Below are 23,617 nucleotides of genomic sequence, written 5' to 3'. Positions count from 1 at the left end.
TTGGTTAGCCGCGGGGCTCGTTGCTAAAGAGGCTAACACTATTGGAGCATGTGGCCGTCAGTCATTGGTAGTCGTCAAGCCGTTCGACGCCAAAGCAACAACGTGGCTCCCCAGTGGAGCAGTGACGTTGCACTTCCTTTTCCGGGTCACGAGTTAAGCTTAAGTTATTGGAAAAGTTACAATAAAAAGAATAAAGATTGACGTTATGGCAAGTTCTAACACCTACTTACCTCATTGGATGGCAATGACAAAAAAGCACTCAAAAAAAGAAACAGAATGGCCCTTTTACTGTTGAATTGGCTTTAAAATTAATCAAAAATAAACACTTGGTGGCTGCCATCCATAGCGAAGACGTTCCGGATGTATGGATACTTCCTTAAATACAATGACAACAATTCACAGCGTCCTCCCGTGGTGAGCAAGACGATTGAACATTGGACAAAGCTCCTTTTTTTCAATGTTTTTTTTAATCAAATTAAATTAGATTGCACTGTCACTCTTGGACGTCCATTGCCGTAATTGTTAGCTAAATGCTTACACGATTCTATTTTATACTAAATGGAATAAAAAAATGACAAAACTATGAAAAATATGTGACTTATAGTTTAGTGCAAATATATAAATGATAAGCACCATAATGGTTGTGTATTTTTATTTTTTATTTTGACGGTGTTGACAAAGGAAGCATTGCATTTGACGGCTGTCTTCATCGGACACGTCCAAATACGGCAAGGCACGGAATGGCGTAGAAGTGAGGTGGATCCATCGGATTCAGATGACCATTGGGTTCCCCAACCCAAAGTCCAACGGGATTGGTCAGAGGACGGGCGCGTCTCGTACCTCAACGCTGCCGTCCTCCATTCCCAAGTAGGCGCGTTCGGCCATGCCCACGAAAAGTCCCGTCTCCACCACGCCTGCAAAAGGAAGATTTTAGGTGCCGATTTGTGATTGGAAAAAAAAAAAAAAAGAGGCCATTTGGTTGCTCACCGGGAATCATTTTGATGCCGTTGTTTACGTCCTTCCAGCTGTGGCTTCCTTCAAACTTCCAGTCCAGGATGAAGTTGCTGTTGTCTGTCACCACCGGGCCCTCAAATAGGAAACAAAATGCCATTAAATACATGATTATTATTTCATTTTTTGGGAAATGATATTGTCATTAGCCGTTTAAAGGCAAATTTCAACTCTGAGCCTCTTGAAACAAAAAAAAACTGCAAAATTTCCAATGTAATTCAAGACAGTATTAGAATTATGTTAACATACGTGTTTATTTGATACATTAGTTTTTATTAAGTGAGGGAGAAAAATCCTATTGGTCAAAATTGATTCAAATATAGTTTGGCCATAAAAAATAAGAAAATTTGCATTTTTTTTGCATTTTTTTTATGAATGGGAAATAAAACTAATATTGATTTATTAAAAATTAAAGAAAATTTTTCTTCTTCTTTTTTGTCAATAAAAAGTTTGAAGGAATAAAAAATAATCGACTTACGGCTTTGTTGAGCGCCATCCGCAGGTCGACCCGCCCTCCGAAAAGTTGCACGATCCTCCTGGAGACGGGGACGTGGGCCATGGGGACCACCTCCACGGGAAGACCCTTTTTCCACCGCTGTCCCAGCGCTTCCGACGCTTTCCTGAGAGAAAGGAGGCGGGGTCAGGGATGGCCCGTCTCGGGCGGCGGCGTTTTTCCGACCTGTAGTCGGCCACCACCACGAAATGTCGGGCGCAGCTGGCGACGATCTTTTCCTGGGTCAAGCAGCCGCTGAATGGGGGAAAAAAGTGCGGGTGGTGAAGATAAAGAAGGTCCCCCGCCTTCCGCCAGGGACTCACCCCCCGCCTTTGATCAGAGTCAGATCGGCGTCCACCTCGTCGGCGCCGTCAATGGCGATGTCCAGCTGGAAAAAACACGTCAAATGAACAAGGTGGGATTGGAGGTCCGCCGCCATTTTTGCTTGCCGGTGAGTTAAAAATTAAGATGGATTTTACCAAAAGTGAACCAAGTTGGTCTACATTTACATCAAGGACTACGTCAATCACAATGTTTTTTTTTTTTTCTTCTTTTAAAAAAAAAAAAAATCAGCTAGTTTCTTATTTTGATTAAAAAATGCTCCCTAAAGGTACCTCGGGGTGCCGGTCCAAATCTGACAGCATCAAACCGTGTTGCAAAATCAGCTGACGTGCCTGAAATCAACAAAATTTTTAATTTGGTACAACCTGGCAAATAATGAAGGAAGTGTGCGGAAATAAAGGTCAACCAACTTGGAAGGAAGTGGGCACGCAGATGATGTTCAGCTTCTCCTCACGAACTCTCTCGGCTAAAACCATGTGGAAATACAAACAATTTTAGGAACAATAACAAATGGCCAAGGCAAACAAAAACATGCTGCTTATATTTTGTACTCACCAAGTCTATCCACTGCGTAAACAATCGTTGAACCACTGCCGACTCCAACCACCTGATTGCTCTGTAGAAACAAAAATAAGTGAATAATCCCCACATTAGGATCGTTAAAAGTGCTGGAGTAATTTCGTTTTTTTTAAACTTGGTACCAGTATATTATCAGCCAATTCCAAATGGTACCCAAAATATTCCAAATCAAGACTCATTGTACATTTATCGACCGGCACCGGCGCAAAATGGCCGAAAAGTGATGACGTTTGCCTCTATTGACAATATGAACAAGTCTCGAAATTTGACATATCGTGGCTGAAAGCTGATTGGACGAAACCATTCTGCCTTAGCATCGGCATTTTCGAACATGTGCGTCCATACTGATATAATTTATTTTTGTGGGGGATAACTAATAGCTTTCCGTGTGGCATTCGAACTTTGTTCGAACGTGTCAACTATTCGAGAAGCCTTTCTGGCTAATGAGCTAACACAGTGCACACTAGTGAAGCTAGTTGGAGAATTTACGGACCTACCTGTACGTGGTTGTCAACCGCGGCGTAGGCGGCCAGTTTCTTCGCCTCTTCGGCCATATTGGTGCTTGTTTTGGAAGTAAGAGTGACAGAAGGCAGATGAAGTGGAGAAGTAGCCGACAATAAGGGAAGGAAGGCGGCTTGGAGTTTCGTAAAAAGCAACTTGTCCACAAAGCACATGACCTGGTCCAGCCCACTCAAAAGAAACGAGCGAAAAGCCCGCCCTCGAGCCAGGGAGGGAAGTGACGTGTCAGAGTAGGCGCATGCGCTCTCTCTCTAAGAAGTTCTGGAGATTAAGATAACAGCCTGAGAGTGTCGCAAGACGACACTTTACGTGTATAAAAATGAGTTAAGTGCCAGCAGGGGGCACTGTTTTACAAATGAAATTAGGTATTGTTTGCCAATTTAAAAATAAAATTCACACACCATTACTTCTACATTTTATTTGGCAAACAGCTTCAGATTTTTCAGTGTACAGTATATATAGATATTTATGTATTTATATACTATATAAGCCAACACATTCTCTTAATATAATTTTTTACATCATATTCCAGCTTACAAATATAGCTGATCTTTTTCCACAACATAAAAATGACACCAAAATGAGTATATATATATCATAAGTGCTGTGCGATATGGAAAAATATGCTAAGTGATATATGGGAGAAAATGAAAGCTGCCATCCTTCGCACTTCAAATGGCTTGGGCATCTAGCGCCATCAATCGCAGCCAATGAGTTAAAAAAATAAAAGCGGTTCTGTTCTCTAGCCAAGATGGCTAAACGTAGACGTCCAATTGATTTGAATGTGGAGGGTTGGCAGCATAAAATCAAATTCCCCCACCACAAAAAAAAATCGGTACGCAAGAACAAATAACTTTAGCAATCAAATACCGTATTCGGACACAACATTTCTGTCTCGATACTTTTGACGACCCTAGTCTTTTTAATTGTCCTGCATGCGTTACTCACCTAAGGTTGGCCGGAGGTAGGGGGCGCCAATTTGCCATGGGGAAATTTTAACTATTACGCCAATTTTCAGAGAAAATCTAACGCTGTCTGGTGGCCATAATACACATTGCAAGCAAACAATAATAGATTACAGCCTCGAAAATTTTAGTGTTTTGATAAATAGTGCCAATTGGAAAACTACAGGCACCCCTTGAGGCCGATTGGTGGTACTACAACTTCATAAGAATCAAAATACAGCAAATCTGAGCAAATTTGGCGCCCTCTGATGGCCAAAACGTGCATGACATCAACAAGATTATTGCACAATACGTCTAAAAACGTCGACATATTTTGCCGACATTTATCGTCATATCGTACAGCACTATTGTCTAAATATGTGTGTGTGTGGTTAGAAAAAAACAACACATTTGACATTCAGAGTTAGAAAAGTAGGCTATGTAAGAACAGAAAAAATATAAACAATTTACTGAATGTCAAAAAATGGCCAAAGAAAATTAACACACCCCAAAAAAATAAAATCTAGTTAGGAGGGAAAGTGAAGAAATACTTTAGAGATCATGAACAGTTTGTACGTAATTCCTCTCTTTTCCTGCCAGGATCATTCCGAGGATTATGCAAATGTCCGCACGCCGGAACGTTTTTTTTTCTTCTTCTTTTTCTTTTTCAAAAAAATAGAGCTCGCTGAGCTTTTTTTCTTTTCTTGTTTTTTTTCTTCTCCTATACACAGTATTGCTGAATGGTCACGTGTTGCATTCAAGGACCGTCCGTAAATTGGAGTGGCGGGCGGGCGGGGAAAAAAGCAACGTGCGTACAAATTCCTACTTTTGGCAAACAACGTCATTAATTCCAACTATTACAAGACGTCACTTTTTTAAAAAATAGCTGCATTTTGATGGGTTTTTCTTAGGGGTGGGGGGATGGGAGGGGCACTTTTTCAGAACATGTAAACACGTGAAGACAAAATGGCGGAACAACACGTTAAAAAGCCTTTTTTTTCATTTGAAATAAAAAGACGAAGAACTACTTAAAGCTTTTTTTTAGTTTCTTAAAAATGCAATATGAGAATTGGCTTCAAAATAAAGGTTTTGGTTTGTGCTGAGGTTCAAAATGGAACAGCAACGCTACACACCATGGAAGTTTTATTTAACGCTTTGGCTGCCATTGACGGGGATAGACGTCACATGTCGGCCAATCAGAGAGCCCTCCTGCTTCGACCAAATTGGACGTCTAGCGGCGTCCGTGGCAAAAGGAAGGTTTGGTAAGGGGGGACGGGGGGCGGGTCGGAAGGCTACCTTTGGGATCTACTTTTCAACTACTGGTCAACATAGCATAAGTATACAACACGTGGAGCAAAATAAAAACACCGACACGCCGTTTGTGAGTACCTGGTACTCCAGTACGCTCGGACGCAGCCGCACGAGGAAGAGTAGGGTGATGGCGGCGGCGGCGGCGGTCATTTCCGGGCTTTCCACGTCGTTTCTTTGGCCATCCTACGCCGCTCCTCCGCCACTACATGTGTTGGGCATCCATGATGTCCAAGTATTTGGCCTCAATGATGTGAGGAAGCACCCTGTTCCTAAAAAAAGTTCACAAAAAGTCAAGGTTATTTAAGTAAGAAATTGCCAGGACTAGTCCCGCCCCCAAATACAAAAAACCCTCACCAATCGTGAAAAAATAATGATAAAAAATAGATAGGAGGAAAACATATAAATGAAACAAGGGAATCAATAAGTTGGTTTACTTTGGCGCTATCTGCTGGCCAAAACGCCCCACTGCAGACGCGTAATGTCGATGGAAAATGAATATGATTTTGCTTCTATTTCAGCTTTTCTTCTCACCTGATGGGAATGAGCAGAATCATGACCAATGGGAAGATCATCTTCATGTAGGGGATGGGGTACATGCCAAATGTGCACAGCACCAACAGCTGCATCATCTGCAGGAAGGTGAAGTAGTGAATCTTCCTCTGGGGCACTTTGCGGAGGTAGTGGGTGGGCGGGTAGGACGTCTGAAAAACAAAACAAAAAAAGACAAAAAATGTAGCCATTTTTGACATCCACGGACCATCGAATCTGACCTGTTCCTTGAGCAACAGCGCCATGCGGTCGCACATCTGGTTGCCGTCGATGGACGTGATGGCGATGTAGAGGAAGAGGCCGTAGAGGACGGGCTTGGGGATCCATTGGAGCGGCAGCGGCAGCATCAGGACCGACGCGCCGATGAACACGTTGGCCGCCAGCGACGTCACCCGCGTCTCCTTCACCTGCACGATGCTGCCGGGACGGGGAAAAAAAAGGAGAGTTCGTCTCCCTCCCCAAAATGTCTCCCGCCTGGACGATTCGGACAAATGCTTGGATTGGACTGACGTCTCGTAGAGGTGTCCTCCCTCCACGCGCTGCTCCACGAAGGCCAGCTGGCGAACGTGCAGCGTGGAGTGCGGGAAGGCGGCGTGCATCCACGGCAGGCCCAGGAGCGACATCAGGATGTTGATCAGGCCCGACAGCATCAGGTCCCAGTGGTACGACGTGCCCTTCAGCAACCTGACACGTCGCCATGGCGACGGCCACAAATGCGTGAGTGACAAAGACGCATTTCCCGTCCAGGGAAAACCTCAATTTGTTCATTTTTGGAAGGGCCTATCCTCATAAAGAGGGTGCTGGAGCCTATCCCAGCTAACTATGGGCACCAGGCAGGGTACGCCCTAAATAGGTGGATAGCCAATCACGGGGCAATCACATTAGCCTAGCATGGATATTTTTTGGGGGCTGTGGGAGGAAACCGGAGAAAAGGCCCAACTGGGATCGAACCCACGACCCCAGAACTGCGAGGCAGACAGGCTAACCGCTCACCCGCATTTGACAATATTTAACCTCGATTTTTGTTTGAAATTCACTGGATGGCGATTGGATGCCACTGGAAGAGGTTTTTTTTGCAGTTTTTGAGATGGTAAAAGGTTAGAAAGGGCCCCCTTTTGTCTGGCAGGCTTTTTGACTCAGATGTCAACTTTTGTGGCTGACTGGTCGCTGTTAATTGCCCAAAGGTCTGGCCTGGCTTTTGCAGCAGGAAATTTGTCTTTTTTTTATTCCAAGATTTATAAAGGCTAGATATAATTTTTTTTTTTGAGGCTGACCTGTTCTCGGGCGCGTTGGTGAGGGACACCACGATGTTCTGGTCGATGAAGATGAGCAAGGCCAGCAGGAAGCCCAGGCCCATGGCGCTCAGGATGTTCAACGCCGACAGACGCTCCAGCGGCGCCACCCGGAAGATGGGCTTGTTGTGGATTTTAAACACTGGAACTGCAAAAAAAATTAAATATAATGTCACAGAAAGTGACCCAGAACGACAAGGCAACAGAAAGTGACCCCAAATCAAACAGGAAGTAAGTGGATACTGACGCTCAATGTCTCTGAACAAGTAGGAGCCAATGAAGGAGAAGAGAAGCACGGAGATGGGAAGGGCGCAGTCCGACAGAACCTCCCTCACTTTGGCGTGCAGGAAAGGACTGAAAGGAGAGAAAACAAAGGACTGTCATTGGGTGGGGACGAACGGAGGGAGGCGGGGTCACCCAAGTACCTCCTCCTAAACTGGTAGAGGGTGTAGCCCATCCACAAGGTGCCCATCATCAGCAGCAGGCACAGGACGGGTCGCTCGCGAGAGCACTGGATCAGCGTCTCGGGGAGGACCGGCAGGGACGACAGGGACGCCAGGGACGGCATCACCTGCGGCGAAGACTGCGGCGAAGAAGACGATGACGCCGCCGAGCTGGCGTTGCCCAGTGTGGGTGCGTGGTAGTACTTCTGGAAAACTGTAGGGGCAGCGCAAACAACCTCTTATTTACTGTTGTTGTCATTAAAACAATGTTTAAAAATGAAGGTGACTGACTTTTCACCGTTCCTTTGACGGCGTCCCCCACAAAGGCGATGGAGATGAACAGCGCGATCACCTCCTCCGTGGACCTGTCGGGACAGAGAACGTTTGTCCATCACGGAAATGCGACCGGTCGCCTCCTCACCTTTTGAAGAGCTTCATGACCAGGCTGAGGTTGAAGACGCCTCCCAGGATGAGAAAGAGGCAATTCCACAGGCCGATGCAGGCGTAGAAGGCCGGGAAGTCCAGCTGGTAGTCGTCGCAGATCCCGCGGATCACTAAAATACACCAAAAAGTTCCAAAAAGGCCCTTGTTTCACATCATTTAGAAGAGGAAACATGGGAGAAGATCAATTCCCGCCAAAAAGAGGAACGTACCACTTATGAAGATGGCCAGGGGGGCCGTGGTCAACGGGACCACCAGGGGGGAGCCGGCAAACAGCGAGTAGATGACGCCTCCGATGGATTGCCCAATAATGGTCTTCTTCACATCTACAAAAAAGCACAAATAGCACATAAAAAGTTTGCGTGTAGGCCCTAAAATGCTATCTTGCTAACGGGCTAATCCCCGTAGCTAGCTTCTTGCCCATATGGGGTCACTTCCAATCCGTTTTTTCGTGACAATTCGCACATTTTGGGTCATGTAACTTCTACTCTGAAATGGGGGTACTTCCCGATGATGGGTCGCCCAGGACGTCTCACCGATCTCGCCGCGTGTGCTCTCGTCGTTGAGCGATCCGAAGGCGATGGCGGGCAGGAGGATGACGATGTACAGGAAGATGGCCGTGGTCATGTACTTCAACAGAGTTTTATTGTGACCCACGATACCTGGAGAGGAAAAAAAAAAAAAGACAAACTGTGAGCGGCGACCTATCGAGCCGACGGGCGACCCATGGTGGCGTACCGTCCGTGAAGTCGGAAGCGTAGAGAGGAAGGCGGCGACGCAAGTCCTCGTAAATCCCGCGGCCCGCCAGGAAGAAGTCGGTGCACTGCCGGGGAGGGGGGCGGAGTTTGGTTAGCGAGGTCGCCGCGACCCGACGGCTGCCGTCGTCACGGCGACCGCTCCACAACTTGCCTAACTACGCACCACTGTGCGGAATTATAAAGAAGGGATCTTCTTCAAAAGAGCCTTTTATGAAGCCGTTTTTTTTCATTATTTTGGACTATTCACATCCATTTAAAATAAAATAAAATACAATACATTAAATGTAAAAAAAATTCTAATTTAAAAGTCAAAATCTAAATATTAAAAATGTACTTTTGACTGAATTTACTAAATGTAATGTTATGATGTAGTAATGGTAAATGCAGGTAAATGCATGCGCTCACCTTGAGTGGCTTGTGGCTGTGGGGGTCCGTCTCCTCCTTGGCCGAGTCGCTGGGCGTCAGGTTGGCGGCGGTCAGCTGGTGGCGCTGGAACACCAGCGCCTCCTTGAACTCCTCTTGCGTTTTGGTCTCCAGAAGTTTCTGCCGGAAGGAAATGTCCGAGAAGAGCGTGGCGAAGGTCCGCCCCAGCTCCGTCGCCGTTTTGGTGCTCTTCTACGGTTTGGCGGGACCAAAATGGACAAAAACATTTAAAACCCCGGATTGGACGCCCAAGTGGCGGCGACCTACCATCTTGAGCGGGGCCAAGACCAAGATGACGTAGCGGACCTCGCAGCAGTTCTCCCCCCAGTTTTGCGGCCTCTCCAGTCGCGAGATGCACACGTGGCGACGCTGCAGGTTCTTCAGGTTGCACCTACCCAAGATGGCCGACCACTATTACTACTAGTACAGATACTGGTTCTATCTATGATGATGACGTTTACTCACAATATGCAGAGCCAGGACTGCTGGTAGTGGACCCCCGTGTCGGTGGCCGTCACGCCTTGAATGGTCTCGGACAGCAGGTGAACTACGGGGGGTGATGGAGCACAACGTCATACATAATTAAGACAAAAAAAAATACAAAAATTGATGAAATTTGGGTCACTGAAAATGAAAAAATGGGGTGAAAAAGTGAAAAAAAATCTATCAATTTGCGGTACTGGAGTATAAGTCAACCACATATTTTCCAATATTTCCAATATAATCCAAAATGGGTTTGTAATATGAGGCGTCTGGGCGAGCATCTTTTGGAGGTGACCTCAATAAAGCCCCCCGCCACCCAATCTCCCGCCGCCTCCGAGATTAACTGTCTGTCACAGGCGCGGGAAATGATTGGTTTCCTTCACGGCCGGCGCTGAAGGAGGGACGCCATTCCGCCATTCCGCCACAAGGACCTAACACTTATTCCCTGGTGGAGGAGCGGCGTTCCGAAGACGGCGCTCGGGGTCGAGTGGCGCCGGCTGGCCCGCCGGGCTAAATTGCCGTATTACGTAACATGGTCACGCTAAATTAGCCTAACACATTGTCATGTGTGGAGCTCATTGGAAATTATGAAAGATTTTCTTTGGATAAAATGATGGGAGGAGGAGATGGAAAGATGATGATTAGCACAAGAGGCTCACGTGCTAGCTTACCGTCATCAAAGAAAACAAAACTTTGAGACATGTCTGCGTGCACAACACAGGAAGACAAGAACATGGACCACAAGGTCAAAGGTCAACAATGAACATTAGTCTTGTACAAAGCAAGTAAAAGACAGATTTTTGTTAACCCCTTGATGCCTGAATTTCACTCACAACAAACATGGCCACCTCGAGGCAGCCACAAGCTAATTAGCATTGCTAACGCGCCGCCGATTGACTTAAACTGTGTGAGTTTAAGAAAAGAAATTCCAGCTCATCACAGTGAATATGGATCGGAATTCGAGAGTTGGACTAGTCAACTAGTTAGTGGGGGCGGGGCTTACTGTTGACTTGCTGGGCGCCGGCGTCGGTGAAGAGCAAACTCATGACGTCCTCAAAGTTGCAGGCGGGCTCCGGCGTGTTGTCGTCGCGCCCCACGCGCCGCAGCATCCGCTTCAGGACGTCGTCCAGCGACGCCGCCGTCTCGTCCAATAGGATGATGGCTCGGGCCAGGAAGCCGTCCAAGTCGCGGTGGGCGCGGATCTCCTCCTCAAAGTTCATCAGCTTCACGTACTGGGGAGAGAAAAAAAAGACGGGTGGCTCGGTGAATAAGTGGGTAAGCGTGCCGGCCTCACGGTTCTGGGTCGAGGGTTCGATCCCAGGTGAGTGGAATTTGCATGTTCGCCTATGTGGCTTTTCTCCAAGTTATTACGCTGGCTAATTAGAGTTCCAGCACCCCCGGTGACCCTTGTGAGGATAAACGGTTCAGAAAATAATGGGATCGATGCTTTCTGATGGATATTTTGGTCCAATTTAGGCAGCGGGCGTTGGACAAAGAGAGAGTGGGCAAGAGTAGCCCCGCCCCCCTCCGGTAAGTATCGATGAAAAGATTGACTAAAATGTTTCAAGACGAGTGGAAGCCCCGCCCCCCGCTGCTCTTTGCAAAACACAAAAGGACATTTTGACACACGGCGCCGTCGTCACGCGGCGTTTGTTTGCCCGCTCGTCTATTTTAAGCGGCGGACATTTTCTTTTTTCCCATGACTCAAAAAGTCTTACCTTTCTGGACGTGTTGAGGAGAACGCAGCCAGAGTCGTCGCTTTCTGCGCCAAAAAATAAGACAAAGGCTTTCATTTATATTCATATTGTAAAATATTAGGAATATCATGAACCCCAAAATGACAGAAAACAACCAAAAATGCCACAATGTTCCCAAATCTACAGGAATTGACTTAAAATGCCTCAAAATGTAAAGATGACACAAAAATGTCTTAAAAATCCACAGAAAGTCACCCAGAAATTGCCCAAAATTCACAGAAAGTGACCCGGAAATGACCCAAAATCCACCAAAAATGACCCCCCTTGTAAGTACTTTGAAATGAAGAAGCAAAGCAGGCAAATTTGGATTTGTGACTTTAGTGAGTTGAAATGAGGCAAATTATGCCGATTGGAGCAAATCCCTTTGGGATTTTTTTTCCTCAGAAAAGCCAAGACGACGACGACGACGACGACGAGAGATACCGTACGCCTTTTAATCCGCACGTGTCTCCCAGCTTTGCCACCGCCATAGGAGACCCCTCCCCTCCCCACAAAAAAAGGGCCGACGGCGGCCTTTGATGTCCGGCCGCCGTTACGTAAGGCCGCTTAGCGTCTGGCGGTGTGGGGGGGTGGGGGGACGGCGGTGCCATTAGCCTTAGCGGGGGCTTTCCTCCGTGAGGATGGCGACCAGTTTTTTGTAGCAAAAGAAGATTAGCAGCTAGCGACACAGCGGCGGCTAATCCCATCTCAACAATGGAAAAGAGCCAGGACGGCTGTCAAAGGAGGAAGGACGGCAGCACCCCCCCCCCCCCCCCCAAAAAAAAATTAAAAAAGGGCCAAAATATGGCGACTAATTGGGCGACGGGGATTTCACACTCGTGAGCCGCAATTTTGAAAAAACATTTCTTTGGTCATATTTATTTTTGTACTGTATTTATTTACTTTTTAATAATTAGTTAAAAATATGGAACATATAACATCATCTCTAATCAGATAATAATTATACACTAATAATAATCCACTTTTTAAGAGTAAAATAAAACTAAATATTACATCAATTATTAGTATGTCTATTTTTGGTCATTACATTCATTGATTATTGCTACATTTATTATCATTTTCCTTATGAAACAACCTTTTTTAATCTATTTTGGATCGCATTGATTTTTCATTGAATTTGACATTATTTTTTGATGAGTTTGGGATGAAAATACATTTGTTATTTTTTTTGGCCAGCGGGCGTCTGGCCTGTGTCTCTCCCGCCGCACCTGGGCCTGTTGCCGTGGCAACGGCTGACCCCGGGTGGTAATGAAAGGCACCTGCAGCCGGCCGGGCAAGCTGTCAACACCCTGACAAGTCGTCACCGTGGAAACGCTGCTTGCCCTCAAAATAACTCCAGAACCAAGAAAGGGATGCCAAAGACATCCAATTTTGGGGTCAAAGGTCACACCGCTCCCAAACGGTACATTCTATTTGAATATTTTCTTATGTTTTTCAATAAAAAATAAATATATTTCAATTGGATATTAGTTTTAAACAATAGGGTAGAATTTATTTTTTAGGAAAAGATACTTTTTACAGTGTTAAAAAAGTTATTTATTTTCGCATGAGATGAAAATATGTTGAAAATGGAGGGTTTTTATCGTTTCTGTCTGCCAAGAAATGACAGGCTTTGTTTGTATGTTGACCCAAATGCGCGCTATTGAACAACGGGCGCTAAAAATAGCGTAGTGCCGCTAATTTTCCAGCAGGGACGGACACAACAAGTCTGAAAAACTTGACAGAGCTCCCATCAAAGCTCCCAAATTGGAAGGAGCTGGCCCGCTAACTAGCTATCGCGCGGCTGTCAAACTCGACAACCCACAAAACCAAAATCCTGATCATCAATTTCTCGCTCAAATTCAATGATTATCACTAAAAAAAATAATTTTCTGTTCATTTTGGGATATTTACAGGTCACTTCCTGTTCATGAGTGGTCACTTTTTGATAAAAAACGGTGGCCAACCTGGACCCGGAGTAATCTGGTTGTCGTAAAGATGGACGTCGTCGGCGGAGGTGACGGGCAGGTCCTGGACGTCCTCTGGCCCCTCCCTGTCGTCCTCCGGCTCCGCCTCCCTCTGCTCTGAGGACACAAATATTCAGGTTGCGCAATAGTTCAATCAGAAAAAGGGAACAAACCGCAAATAAATAAATAAATACACTAGTATCTTTTGCTGCTTTCCCATTGGCTATCTTCCAAAGACACTTTGCGTTAGCGCTAGAATTCAAACGGAATGGACTGGTGATAAAATCCTTTCAATCGAGAAGCATCCGTCGGGCGGCCATGTTGGTAGGGGCACAGTTCTCATTCAAATGACTACATTGACATTAAAATGAAATCACGGCTAGCTTAAAAGACGTTTTGCTGTTTACTGTTGGGCTTCCACGGAAGGCGCCGTCGGCCCTTCCACTTGGGATGGACGCTACGTTAGCTTAGCGAGAGGCCAGAGTGAATTGTGGCTGCAACTCACCCATTTCTTGAAAGAAGTAGCCGTTTTTGGACATCCCACAAGGAGGCGCCTCTGCGGGAAAGAAACAAAGACGACGTGAGGACGGCGCCCAGCAGGGTGGCGCGATTGGTCGCCGTGACATCGGCGTCATCGGACGCCCGTGTCACACAAACAAAGGAAAACAAAGCGCAACTTTCTCAATGATGTCACCAACGCTCGTTAGCTTTAGCAAAACTCCTTTTCACTCTGGCGCCGTCAGAGTGCCCTAAAAGGGGCGTGTCCTTCCACAAAGCCGTCTTTGTTGCAAGAGCAGCCCACTTGTTAAATATTGGTCTTTTCTTCCACACCGTGTCAACTGTCCAAAACAAAGTGACGCCCTCAAAAGTCAACGTCGCCTCACTTTCTGTTGATTTATGGCTTCAAATCCTGTACAAATGATTTTGGGTCATTTCCTGCTGATTTTAGAATATTTTGATGGTCATTCCTGTTGATTAAGTCTCACTTGTCAATTTTGGGGGATTTGGGGGTCACTTTTTGGATCATTTCCTGCTGATTTTGAAGCACTTTCAGGTTATAGAGCGCCCCCTGTTGCTGCAGTACGCTATTTTATATATATATTTTTTTTAAATTTTAGCACTTTGCGGTAAGGTTTGTTCATTTCATCTCCAGCCTTGGCGAGAACAAAAGTTGTCTTTTTTCATTTTAATTTTCCTCTGGCCGTTGCGCTCCAAGGTCGTCGGGACGGAAACGTCGACCTCGTCGACCTCGGCGACCTCGGCGCCAGCGCAAAGGCGTTTTTTTGGTCAGGACCGGCCGATGGGAAAAAAAAATGGTCTGGGCGGTCGCCGCGGCAACCGCACGGCCTCCTTCCTTCCTCTCCGGTCTTTTGTCGGCACCGGCGCCGCCGCCGCCGCCGATTCTGGCTGCTACACGGCGCTCGCTGGATTCATGCGTCGTGACGGGCGGCTACGAGGAATATATTTTCAAAATAATTGGGAATAATTATGCAAAATGTTCACATAGAAAAAGCTAGGACAGGAAGTGACCCAAAAATGCCATAAAACCAACAAATAAGAAAACACACACATGCACATGGAGTAACCCAGAATGCCCCAAATTGTAAATAACATCTAACGTGGTCCATGGCAACTAACGGCGTTTAAGGACGGTACGGAAATATCGTCGGGAGGTGGCACGCACGCAATGGCGCCGACGTGTTACCAGGTTGTAACCCACGCAAAAAAAGAAAACCAACGTTTTGACGCCGCGTGACTACACGCGGCGTTTTCTCCTGCCGGGAAAGAAGGCGACGCGGCACAAATCAAAAGCGGCAACGGCGGCGGCGGCGGCGACTCGCTGGGGTTTTTCTGCTGGCAACCGACTAAAAAAAAAAGGAAGAAAAATAAGCCAGGCGAGAATTTAATTGAGGCGAAGCGAGAAGAGAATGCGCCAGCAATTAGCAGGAATTCCCCGACCTGGACTCCGGCGCTCGCTAACGCCGTATTGCGCCGCACGTGTTGGATAAAACCTTTATTAACCGCAATATTAATTGTCGTGCGCCAAGTTAATAAAAAAAAGCCACACTGGCATTATGAGAATAGCAACTAAAAACAATGGCAACAACTCTCTACTAAACCATTTTAAAGGTTATTTTGGATGTCCAATCCATTTCAAGTGGGACATCTGACAGCCGTTGAATGAAGATGCCAAATTTCAACTTCAAATTGGACCTGAACTAATGAGGATCTCCATTAGTATGACTTTTGTTGCCCCTACAAAGATGGCTGCCCTCAGATGACATTCCCTTCAGAGTCAATGTAGCAACAGCACATTAAAATGAAGTCATATCTATCTTTTTTTCTTTCTTATTAGCTTCTCAAATAGATTGAATGTCTACTCATCTTTTACATATTTCCATTCATGGGTGAAGAACAAAAACAACTTTTTTAGCCCCCTCGCGAAAATGGCCTCAAGGCAGCCATCTTGGCAGGGGCAAGATTCCCTTCAAAGTCATTACACTGACGTTCAAATCAAGTGAAAACTCGCTTAAAAGATAATTTTATCAACGTCAAAACATCAGAAAAGCAGTGGGAAGCTTGCTCATTCGCTGCCAACCCTCCCACATCCAACAGATTGGACCTCCACTCATTTTAAGCACAGCATTTTTGATAAAAATCCCATTTAAAGCCCTCGGGGCGGCCATCTTGGTGGGGGCTTACGTTCCCCTCAAAGTCAAAGCTTTGACATTGAAATGAAGGAATCTGCCACCCCGCCACTGACGGCGCTAGACGTCCAAGTGGCTATTTAGCGACGCAACGTGGGCGTGTAAACTTCGTTAAAGAAAAAGCGTTGAGCGACAGCGTCATTGAAGCGGCGTCAAGGTCGTTGCTAGCGCGCGCGCGCGCGCCTGCGTTTAAGCGCTTCGTTTGGATGAATCCAAATGGAGCCAAATCAAATCAAAGGCAGACACAAAATATGATGACGCCCTCTGCTGGTGCGCGGCCATGACGTCACGCGACCGTTCACCTGTTGAGGACAACAGGCATCGGTGGGGTGTGCGTTTTGCGTCGTTTTGCGTCGTCGTCGCCGCCGCCGCCGCCATTAATATTTGCCCAGCATATTTGCATGCGTGTGTACTGTATTGTCATTTGTATGCGCGCACGTGGCGGCTTGACACTGATCTCTGATCAGTATTCACCACTGGCAACGCATCTCACACACTGCAGCTTGCGAGCAGCCATCTGTGCACACACACACACACACACACACACACACACACACACACACACACACACACAAATTATTAAACGCTACACAGACGAGAGAAAATGCAAATAAGACTGGCAAAAAAAGGAAGAGATGAGACAGCGCGCACTTACACACAAATACACGCGTAGAAACGTCACAATTACAAACATACTTTTAAAATGTGAATTTAGGTCGACAGTGGTTATTTTTGAATATTTAGTATGTGGATTTTGGGTAACTTCCTGTTCATTTTGGAGGTAACTTCCTTTTGGGTGACTTTCTGTTGATTTTGGACCCGTTCTTGTTGATAATTGGTCTTTCTGGGTCATTTCCTGTTGATTTAGGCTCAAAAGCAACATTCCCGCTCCGAACTGATTGGACGTCAATTGTGATTCTCTAATGAATGAATTTTTTTTTTTCCGATCCAAAGCAGCCTGGAGGGGATTAGCGGTCAAGCCACCTGCGCGGCGCTAACGCTATCGCTATCACTGGCTGATTGGCTGGCTGGCTCCTTGAGCCCGAGGGTGCGCGTGGCTAACGTTAGCGCTTGTCATCAGCTGATATGCAAATGAGAGGCCAGCGTGCCGTCAAATGATCCTGCGGCGGGCGCGCATCCTCATCCCGTAACGTCGACGTACGTACCTCCAAATAATAGCCCCAAATCCCAAATACTTGAAATAATACTGCAAAAATCCACAATAGTTGAAATCGTATTGCAAAATCGCAAGTGCTGGAAACGATACCAATGTCAACTCATTGACGGTAAACGGGTACTTTGCTACATGGCATTTAATGGTTGCCATTGACGGCAATAGGCGTCCAATCCCTTTGAAGTGGGGATTGGACGCCAATTGAAAGTTTTAAATTTCTTTTCTTTGGAAATGTTGTTGTTTTCAATGCCACTAAACGTAAAATGGGGAATGTTTAACTCAAAATAATCCATAGTTAAAAATAAATAAATAAATTAAAAATCTATTTTTATGAATATAATATAAAATCTCCCCCAAATGGACTATGATTGGCAGCCGACGAGTTACTCGCACGCACACACACACGACATCGTGCTTTATTGCTTTTTTTTTTAGGTGGGGGCGGGGGGGTCGGCTATATTCCAGTTTGTCTTGCTGGACAGGTACGACAGTCCTGTGACATCAACAAGGAATGGAGGGGGGGGGGGGGGGGCTTATTTATTTATTAATAATGTATTTCGTAAACATGAGCTTCCGAGAAAAAAAGTCTATTGTCAACGCAGGGAAAACAACCAACAACATCTACTGTCAAAGTACGTTTTTTTAAAAAAACAAACGATTGGGGGGGGGTGACGAAGAAAAGATAAGAGAGGGGAGGGGGTGGGGTACTTTCTGTCTTAACCAGTAAGGGAACCCCAAGGTTGTCCCCCACCAAGAAGACCAAGAAGAAGAAGAAGCTGGAGGCCATGCCTTGACTTACCCAACGGCACAAAATGAAGAACTTTGTTGGTCTCCATGGTTGAGCGCGTGGCGTTGAGCGCACACCCGCACGCGTAGACGCACGCGTAGACGCACGTGCGCACGTTTCCTGTCTCCTCTCTCTCCCTCCCTCCTCCGCTCCCCCCCCTCCGAGGCCCACGGTCAACCCATCATGGTGGCCTTCTTCTTCTCCTCCGCGAGCGACATCACCTTCTCGCTGGTCGAGCCGAGCTCCGACTGGCGCGTGCGTGCGGCGGCGGGTGACTCAGCCCACAAGAACGAGAGAAAACGGAGGAACCAACCGACGAGGGCCCCCCCCCCCCCCAAAGAACGAGGATGACGGCGACGCGGGAGGGTCCTAGTGCCTCCCGTTGCACCAAGAAGGAAAAAAGAAGGCTCTGGACGACGATAAAAGACATAAAAAATGGTGAGGGCTGGCACCCAATGGATGAATCAATGCTAATCTTCCCACTTCAAACGGACCGGCTTCAATTCAAGGCAAAAAGAATGGAAAGATAATTTTTGCCTCTACTAAGATGGCCGTCTGTCAGACGCCATCTTGGTAGAGGCAATAGTCCCTAATTTGAAAAAGACTGGACGTCTACTCTTGGTAAACCGGCTTCAATTCAAGGCAAAATAATGGAAATACTTTTTTTGTTTGCCCTTACCAAGATGGCCTCTGCAAGGCGACCATCTTGGAAGGGGCGACATTCCCTACAAAGTCAACCCATTTTCATTCAAATCAAGCCCTAACCATTTTTTTCTCAACAACACCTTATTTATTGAAAGTCTAAGAATCTGCTGTTGGCCTTTGACGGTCCAAAAGTGGGAGGGCTGGCAGTAAAAGACCCACATGGACGATTAGGAGAGTGAATGTTATTTTTTTTAGTGGAGCTTTTTGGACACTGACGATGATTTGTCCCGCGGCGGAAAAGCCCGTGCGGCAGCGAGCGGCACCCACCTTGGGCAAACGTTCATCCGACCGAGTCCGACGACGCGGAGCCAAGTGACGTGACGGGTGGCCCGCTTTTTTTTACACTTGCGCCTATTTGGACAACTAACTACGTTATTTCATTTCATATGGAAATACAATACATTTCTTTTAAAGGCATTTTACAAAGAAATTCAAATTTCCGATTTTCAAAAAGCAACCAATTTCCCTGTAAAGCAGGGGTGTCCAAACTTTTTGCAAAGAGGGCCAGATTTGGTAAGGTGAAAATGTGTGCGGGCCGACTTTTAGCCTGACATTCTTTGAACCATTAACATTAAATGCAAATTAACTTTTTGGGATTTTTTTTAATTACAAATGGCATACTTTTACTTTTACATTTTTTTTTACATTTAGGTTTTTACCGAAATCACAAACCACAAAAAATTAAGAAAACTATCAAGGATATCTAAGTTCATGTGAAACATCACATATTATTCACTATTATATGCTCACTGTAGGAACAGTGCTGAAAACAAAACAATGATCACTGCATATTCAAACTGTGATTTTGACCATCACAAAAAAAATAATGAACTGAGATTTAAGAATTTATTCAACTCAGAGGACTTAACAAATATCTTGCCTGCACTAATGTGAAGGGTGATACTGGGATCTTGACTGCAGTATGTAGTCCAGGTCTTCATCGCACGCTAACAAGAAAAAGTCAAACTCAGTTCCTTTTGCCTCTAACTGTCTCTTAATATCTAATGAAACGTCTTCAATTCTCCGTGCCACAGTATTACGAGCCAGGCAAATATTGGCAAACTCTTGCTTCTTCGCGGGACAAATTTTCTCAACCATTTTCATTACACAGTCTTTAATAAATTCACCGTCACTGAAAGGTTTGCAGTGCTTTGCAATTAGCGTTGCCACTTCGTAGCTTGCCTTTGTGGCATTTTCATTTGACTCACGGGCTCTTGTGAAAAAGCTTTGCTGTGCCGTTAAAACAGCTTCCAGTTGCTTCACTTTTTCACCGCGTTCGTTCCCAGTTAGCTTGTCGTAGCTAGCATGTTTCGTCTGGTAGTGCCTCTTAATGTTGAATTCCTTGAAAACAGCCACAGTCTCTTGGCAAATTAGGCAGACACAGTTGTTTCGTATTTCAGTGAAAAAATACTCAAATTTCCACTTCTCCTGGATGCGGAGGCCCTCCCGGTCAACTTTCCTTTTTTTGTTTACATGTTAGAAATGGGCTGGGCTGAAACAATGACGCAAGGGTCACGGCGGCCAGAGTGCGGCCACAGGGCTACTGCCATCTTCTGGTGAAGTGAAAAATAGCTTTTTGTACACATTTATTTTATACTGTGGTCAACAGTGCTGGAGGGCCGTGTATTATTGATTTCATGATAGAGGCCGTGGGCCGGTCAAAATTTGTCCTCGGGCCTTATTTGGCCCGCGGGCCGGACTTTGGACATGCCTGCTGTAAAGGGTTAAAAGCCACAAGAAGAGAAATGGAGGGAATGAGGGAGGGAGGGAGGGAGGGAGGGGGGAAACAAAGATGTCTTGCACATACATTGGTGCTTGCTTGACACTTTGGCAATAGCCGTCCTTCCTTCCTTCCTTCTTTCCTTCTTTCCTTCTTTCCTTCCTGTTTTCTGGCTTGCCCGCCTCCCCGCTGCCGTCCTTCCCGACCACGGCGTTTGTTTTTTAGCTAAGCCTTTCTGTCATTTTGGGTCAAAGCACCTTCAGCGGGCTCTCCCGGGAAAGGTCGCTCATTTGCATACGTCCGCGTACGCCGGGGCCCCGCCGGCCCCCGCCGGCCCCCGCCGGCCCCCCATTTGCATTTCGGTACGCTCGGCGCCGACGGGGACCGCGCCGCACCTCGTCTCGCCATGTCGGGAAAAAAAACGTGCAAAAATGCTTCCGTGGCGGAATAACAGACGATTTCATAGGGGAAAATATGAGTCGGTGTTTTGTGGAAAAGCGAGAAAATGACATTTTGGGGGGAAAAGCCACTTCCTGTTGATTTCAAAGGGATTTACGGGTCACATTTCCTGTTGATTTTCAGTCATCTTGGCTTCTCCCACTTTTTGGTAGAACTTTTCCCCTAAGGGAGAATATTTCCTGACCTGCCAGAACCTGCTGCCGTGCTCCGGCGCCCCTCACCGGCTACTTCATGTCAGAACAACAATGCCGCTCCTCCTGAAGGTGACTTGGACAGTTTCAATGGCGATCCATGTTAGCTTTGAACTGATTGGCTGCCATTTGAAGATGTTGCTTTGCTTACAACACAAAATAATTAAGCGCGGCCTTAACTTAAAGAACAATAAATGATGTGGGAATGCCCCAAAATCGTCAGAAATTGACCCTAAATTAACGGAAAGTCACCATTTGTGCCACCAAATATACACGAAATGATGAAAAAATAACATAAAGCCAATTTAAGAAGTCAATATACTAAAACAACATTGAATTACGAACGACAATAGAAAACATTCATCATTTAAATACTGTTGTTCCGCTAATGGCCACTTGGTGGTGCATTGTTACAAATACTATAGTGTTGTCTATTCTAACAATTTTACATTTGTGACTGGATTTGTCATTCTAAAAAATCATGTCTTTTTAAAAATCATTTCAGAATATATTTGAAATAAAAAAAAACATGAATTATCCTCTCTATCATGCTATGTGTTTTACATGTATTATAACATTTTCTAGTATTATTTTGCATTATTAAAAATATCTAAAAACGAGGGAGTCAAGCAGAGTCAATGACAGTTGATGCCTGAACAGGAAGAGGTACTAAATAAACAGGAAGTGAAGCGAAAGACAACAATTTTCCACTTTCAAAACACATTTGACAACATTCATTCAGTTGTTAGCATGACAAACTTCAAATACACATTGTGTTCATCGTTCATTGCGGGAAAACTTCTTTATGCCAACATATTTTCAAACGTGGAGAAGTTTTAATGTGGGGAAACACCAATTTTGACCACTCGGTCACGTGCCCGCAATTTCGACATCAACTTTGATATGGAATTGCGTTAGAAAAAGCGTTTCAAATTCACTCTCGAAAGTTCATTTTGGACGCCAATGAAGCACGAATTGCGCGCAAAATCGCGGACAACTTAATAATAAAGAAGAAGAGAAGAAAACTAGAAGAAGTTCTGACCTGTTGTGAAGCGCGTCTTTCTCCTGCCGATACCCTCCATCGCATCCCAATGACGTCACACACGCGCCACCACCCCGAAAATGAGTGACAGCTGCGAAGAGCCAAAAGTTGCCAAAGGGCGCGAACTGGCCGGGGTGACGTCATAGCGAAGCGTCCTGCGCTCCTGTTGTTTTCTGTTGTTGTGTGACGTCATCTGTATTCACCCTGGCATAATTTCATACTTTCATACTTGAACTCTCTGCGATTGACGACGATAGACGTCCAAGTGGGAGGGTCCAATTAAGTGGGTGGGATGAGGGCAAATCTACTAATAATAAAGTCATATTTATATTAGAATCATGAATTTTGAACAATATTTTTCTTAATAAAAACGATGTACCATATATGATATTGAATTGAATGCTTTCAGTATAGTGAGATTTAAAGAAGTGTACATATAACAACAACAAACAAACAAAATAATCAATAAATAAAACATTAATAATCAATAAATAAGTAATACTATTTTTGACGGCTCAGTGCTTAAATAACTTTAATGAACTGTCCATTTGTTGAATGGTTTTGTCTTGACATGCCAAAATTTTTAACAAAGAATTATGACTATTATTATTTCTTCTTTTTTTTAAGTCACATGACTTTTAAGAGCGTGACTCAAATTGTCCGGTCACATGGTCCCACCCGCAAGGGCATGTGACGGCCCGCTTGATTTTCAATGCGTTGCCATGACAACCGCAACACAACACGCCCGCCGTCTTCTTCTTCTTCTTCTTCTCTTCCAGCGCCTGAAGGCAGTGTCCTCCTCATCCTCCTCATCCTCCTCATCCTTCTCATCCTCTTCATCCTCCTCATCCTCATCCTTGAGCAGCAGCTGGTCGTTTGAAGAAGACGAGAGCATCAGATGACAGCATAAGCTCCTCCCTCCCAGCTGGTAGCGTCTCAACGTTAGCAAACTTAGGATGGAGGCCCCAGTCCACCACCTCTTCCTCCTCCTCCTCCTCCCCATCTTCATCTTCCTCCAAACTCCCCCCCGGCGCACTTGTTTGAAGGCCTTCACACTCGATCAAATGTTGCCCGAACGGAGATAGTCCTTCTCCGCTCATTCAAAAATAAACTCGCTAACACATCCTCAAATTGGACGGAATGCCAACCGCACTTTTAATTATTGGAGGGTGAGCGGTGGTTAGCACGTGGGCCTCACAGTTCAAGGGTCAAGAGTTCGAACCCAGGTGTTGAATTTGCATGTTTTTCAGGTTGTCTGGTTTCTTGCCACTTCCCCAAACTAGACCATTTTCCGCGCTAATATACCAAACGTAGCATTTAGCATATTTAAGATAAATATTTTGATATTGTTGGTGTTTATTTTCCAATGAGAGGAAAGCTCTTCCTATCTAACACGGGGCAGTAAATCATGTTGGAAAAGGAATGTCTATAAATAAGTGTGTCTTCCTGTCCAAGCCTTGCTTTCCCAATCATTTTTTTATTAGCTTTGCAGCAGCAGAAGCTCCAGTTGGCGCTGGGCAAATTCCGCCTAGCAACAAGT

At 45.6% G+C, this 23,617-nt stretch overlaps 2 protein-coding genes across 6 annotated transcripts; both read right to left on the bottom strand.

The window, feature by feature from the left end:
* Window positions 1–638: 638 nt before the first annotated feature.
* Window positions 639–3,179, bottom strand: rpia (ribose 5-phosphate isomerase A (ribose 5-phosphate epimerase)). Its single transcript, XM_077731215.1, has 9 exons — window positions 2,923–3,179; window positions 2,402–2,462; window positions 2,257–2,312; window positions 2,119–2,178; window positions 1,828–1,892; window positions 1,691–1,759; window positions 1,490–1,631; window positions 988–1,087; window positions 639–914 (listed from the first exon to the last, which is right to left on the bottom strand). The coding sequence occupies exons 1-9, from the start codon at window positions 3,097–3,099 to the stop codon at window positions 817–819; spliced, it is 828 nt and encodes a 275-aa protein (XP_077587341.1). The 5' UTR covers window positions 3,100–3,179; the 3' UTR covers window positions 639–816.
* A 168-nt stretch (window positions 3,180–3,347) lies between these two features.
* Window positions 3,348–22,172, bottom strand: slc4a11 (solute carrier family 4 member 11). 5 transcript variants are annotated; one of them, XM_077731210.1, is made up of 21 exons: window positions 22,078–22,172; window positions 13,797–13,847; window positions 13,292–13,408; window positions 11,307–11,350; window positions 10,592–10,820; window positions 10,260–10,292; window positions 9,571–9,652; window positions 9,373–9,496; window positions 9,088–9,297; window positions 8,663–8,747; window positions 8,461–8,586; window positions 8,137–8,250; window positions 7,905–8,037; window positions 7,775–7,848; window positions 7,466–7,697; window positions 7,288–7,394; window positions 7,023–7,188; window positions 6,259–6,432; window positions 5,970–6,165; window positions 5,731–5,900; window positions 3,348–5,468 (listed from the first exon to the last, which is right to left on the bottom strand). In XM_077731210.1, exons 1-21 carry the CDS (start codon window positions 22,115–22,117, stop codon window positions 5,402–5,404), a joined length of 2,574 nt encoding a protein of 857 aa, XP_077587336.1. In that variant the 5' UTR covers window positions 22,118–22,172; the 3' UTR covers window positions 3,348–5,401. The 5 variants fall into 5 exon arrangements, with proteins under 5 accessions (XP_077587336.1, XP_077587337.1, XP_077587338.1 ...); XM_077731211.1 differs by having other exon boundaries at window positions 13,292–13,403; window positions 22,078–22,137; XM_077731212.1 differs by lacking the exon at window positions 22,078–22,172 and adding an exon at window positions 17,973–18,092.
* Between the last annotated feature and the right edge of the window lie 1,445 nt (window positions 22,173–23,617).

Source organism: Stigmatopora nigra, chromosome 13 (genome assembly GCF_051989575.1).
Source record: "Stigmatopora nigra isolate UIUO_SnigA chromosome 13, RoL_Snig_1.1, whole genome shotgun sequence".
Taxonomy (NCBI): Eukaryota; Metazoa; Chordata; class Actinopteri; order Syngnathiformes; family Syngnathidae; genus Stigmatopora; species Stigmatopora nigra.
The sequence above is the reverse complement of the archived record's forward strand: the minus strand, read 5'-3'. Positions and strand labels throughout refer to the sequence as shown.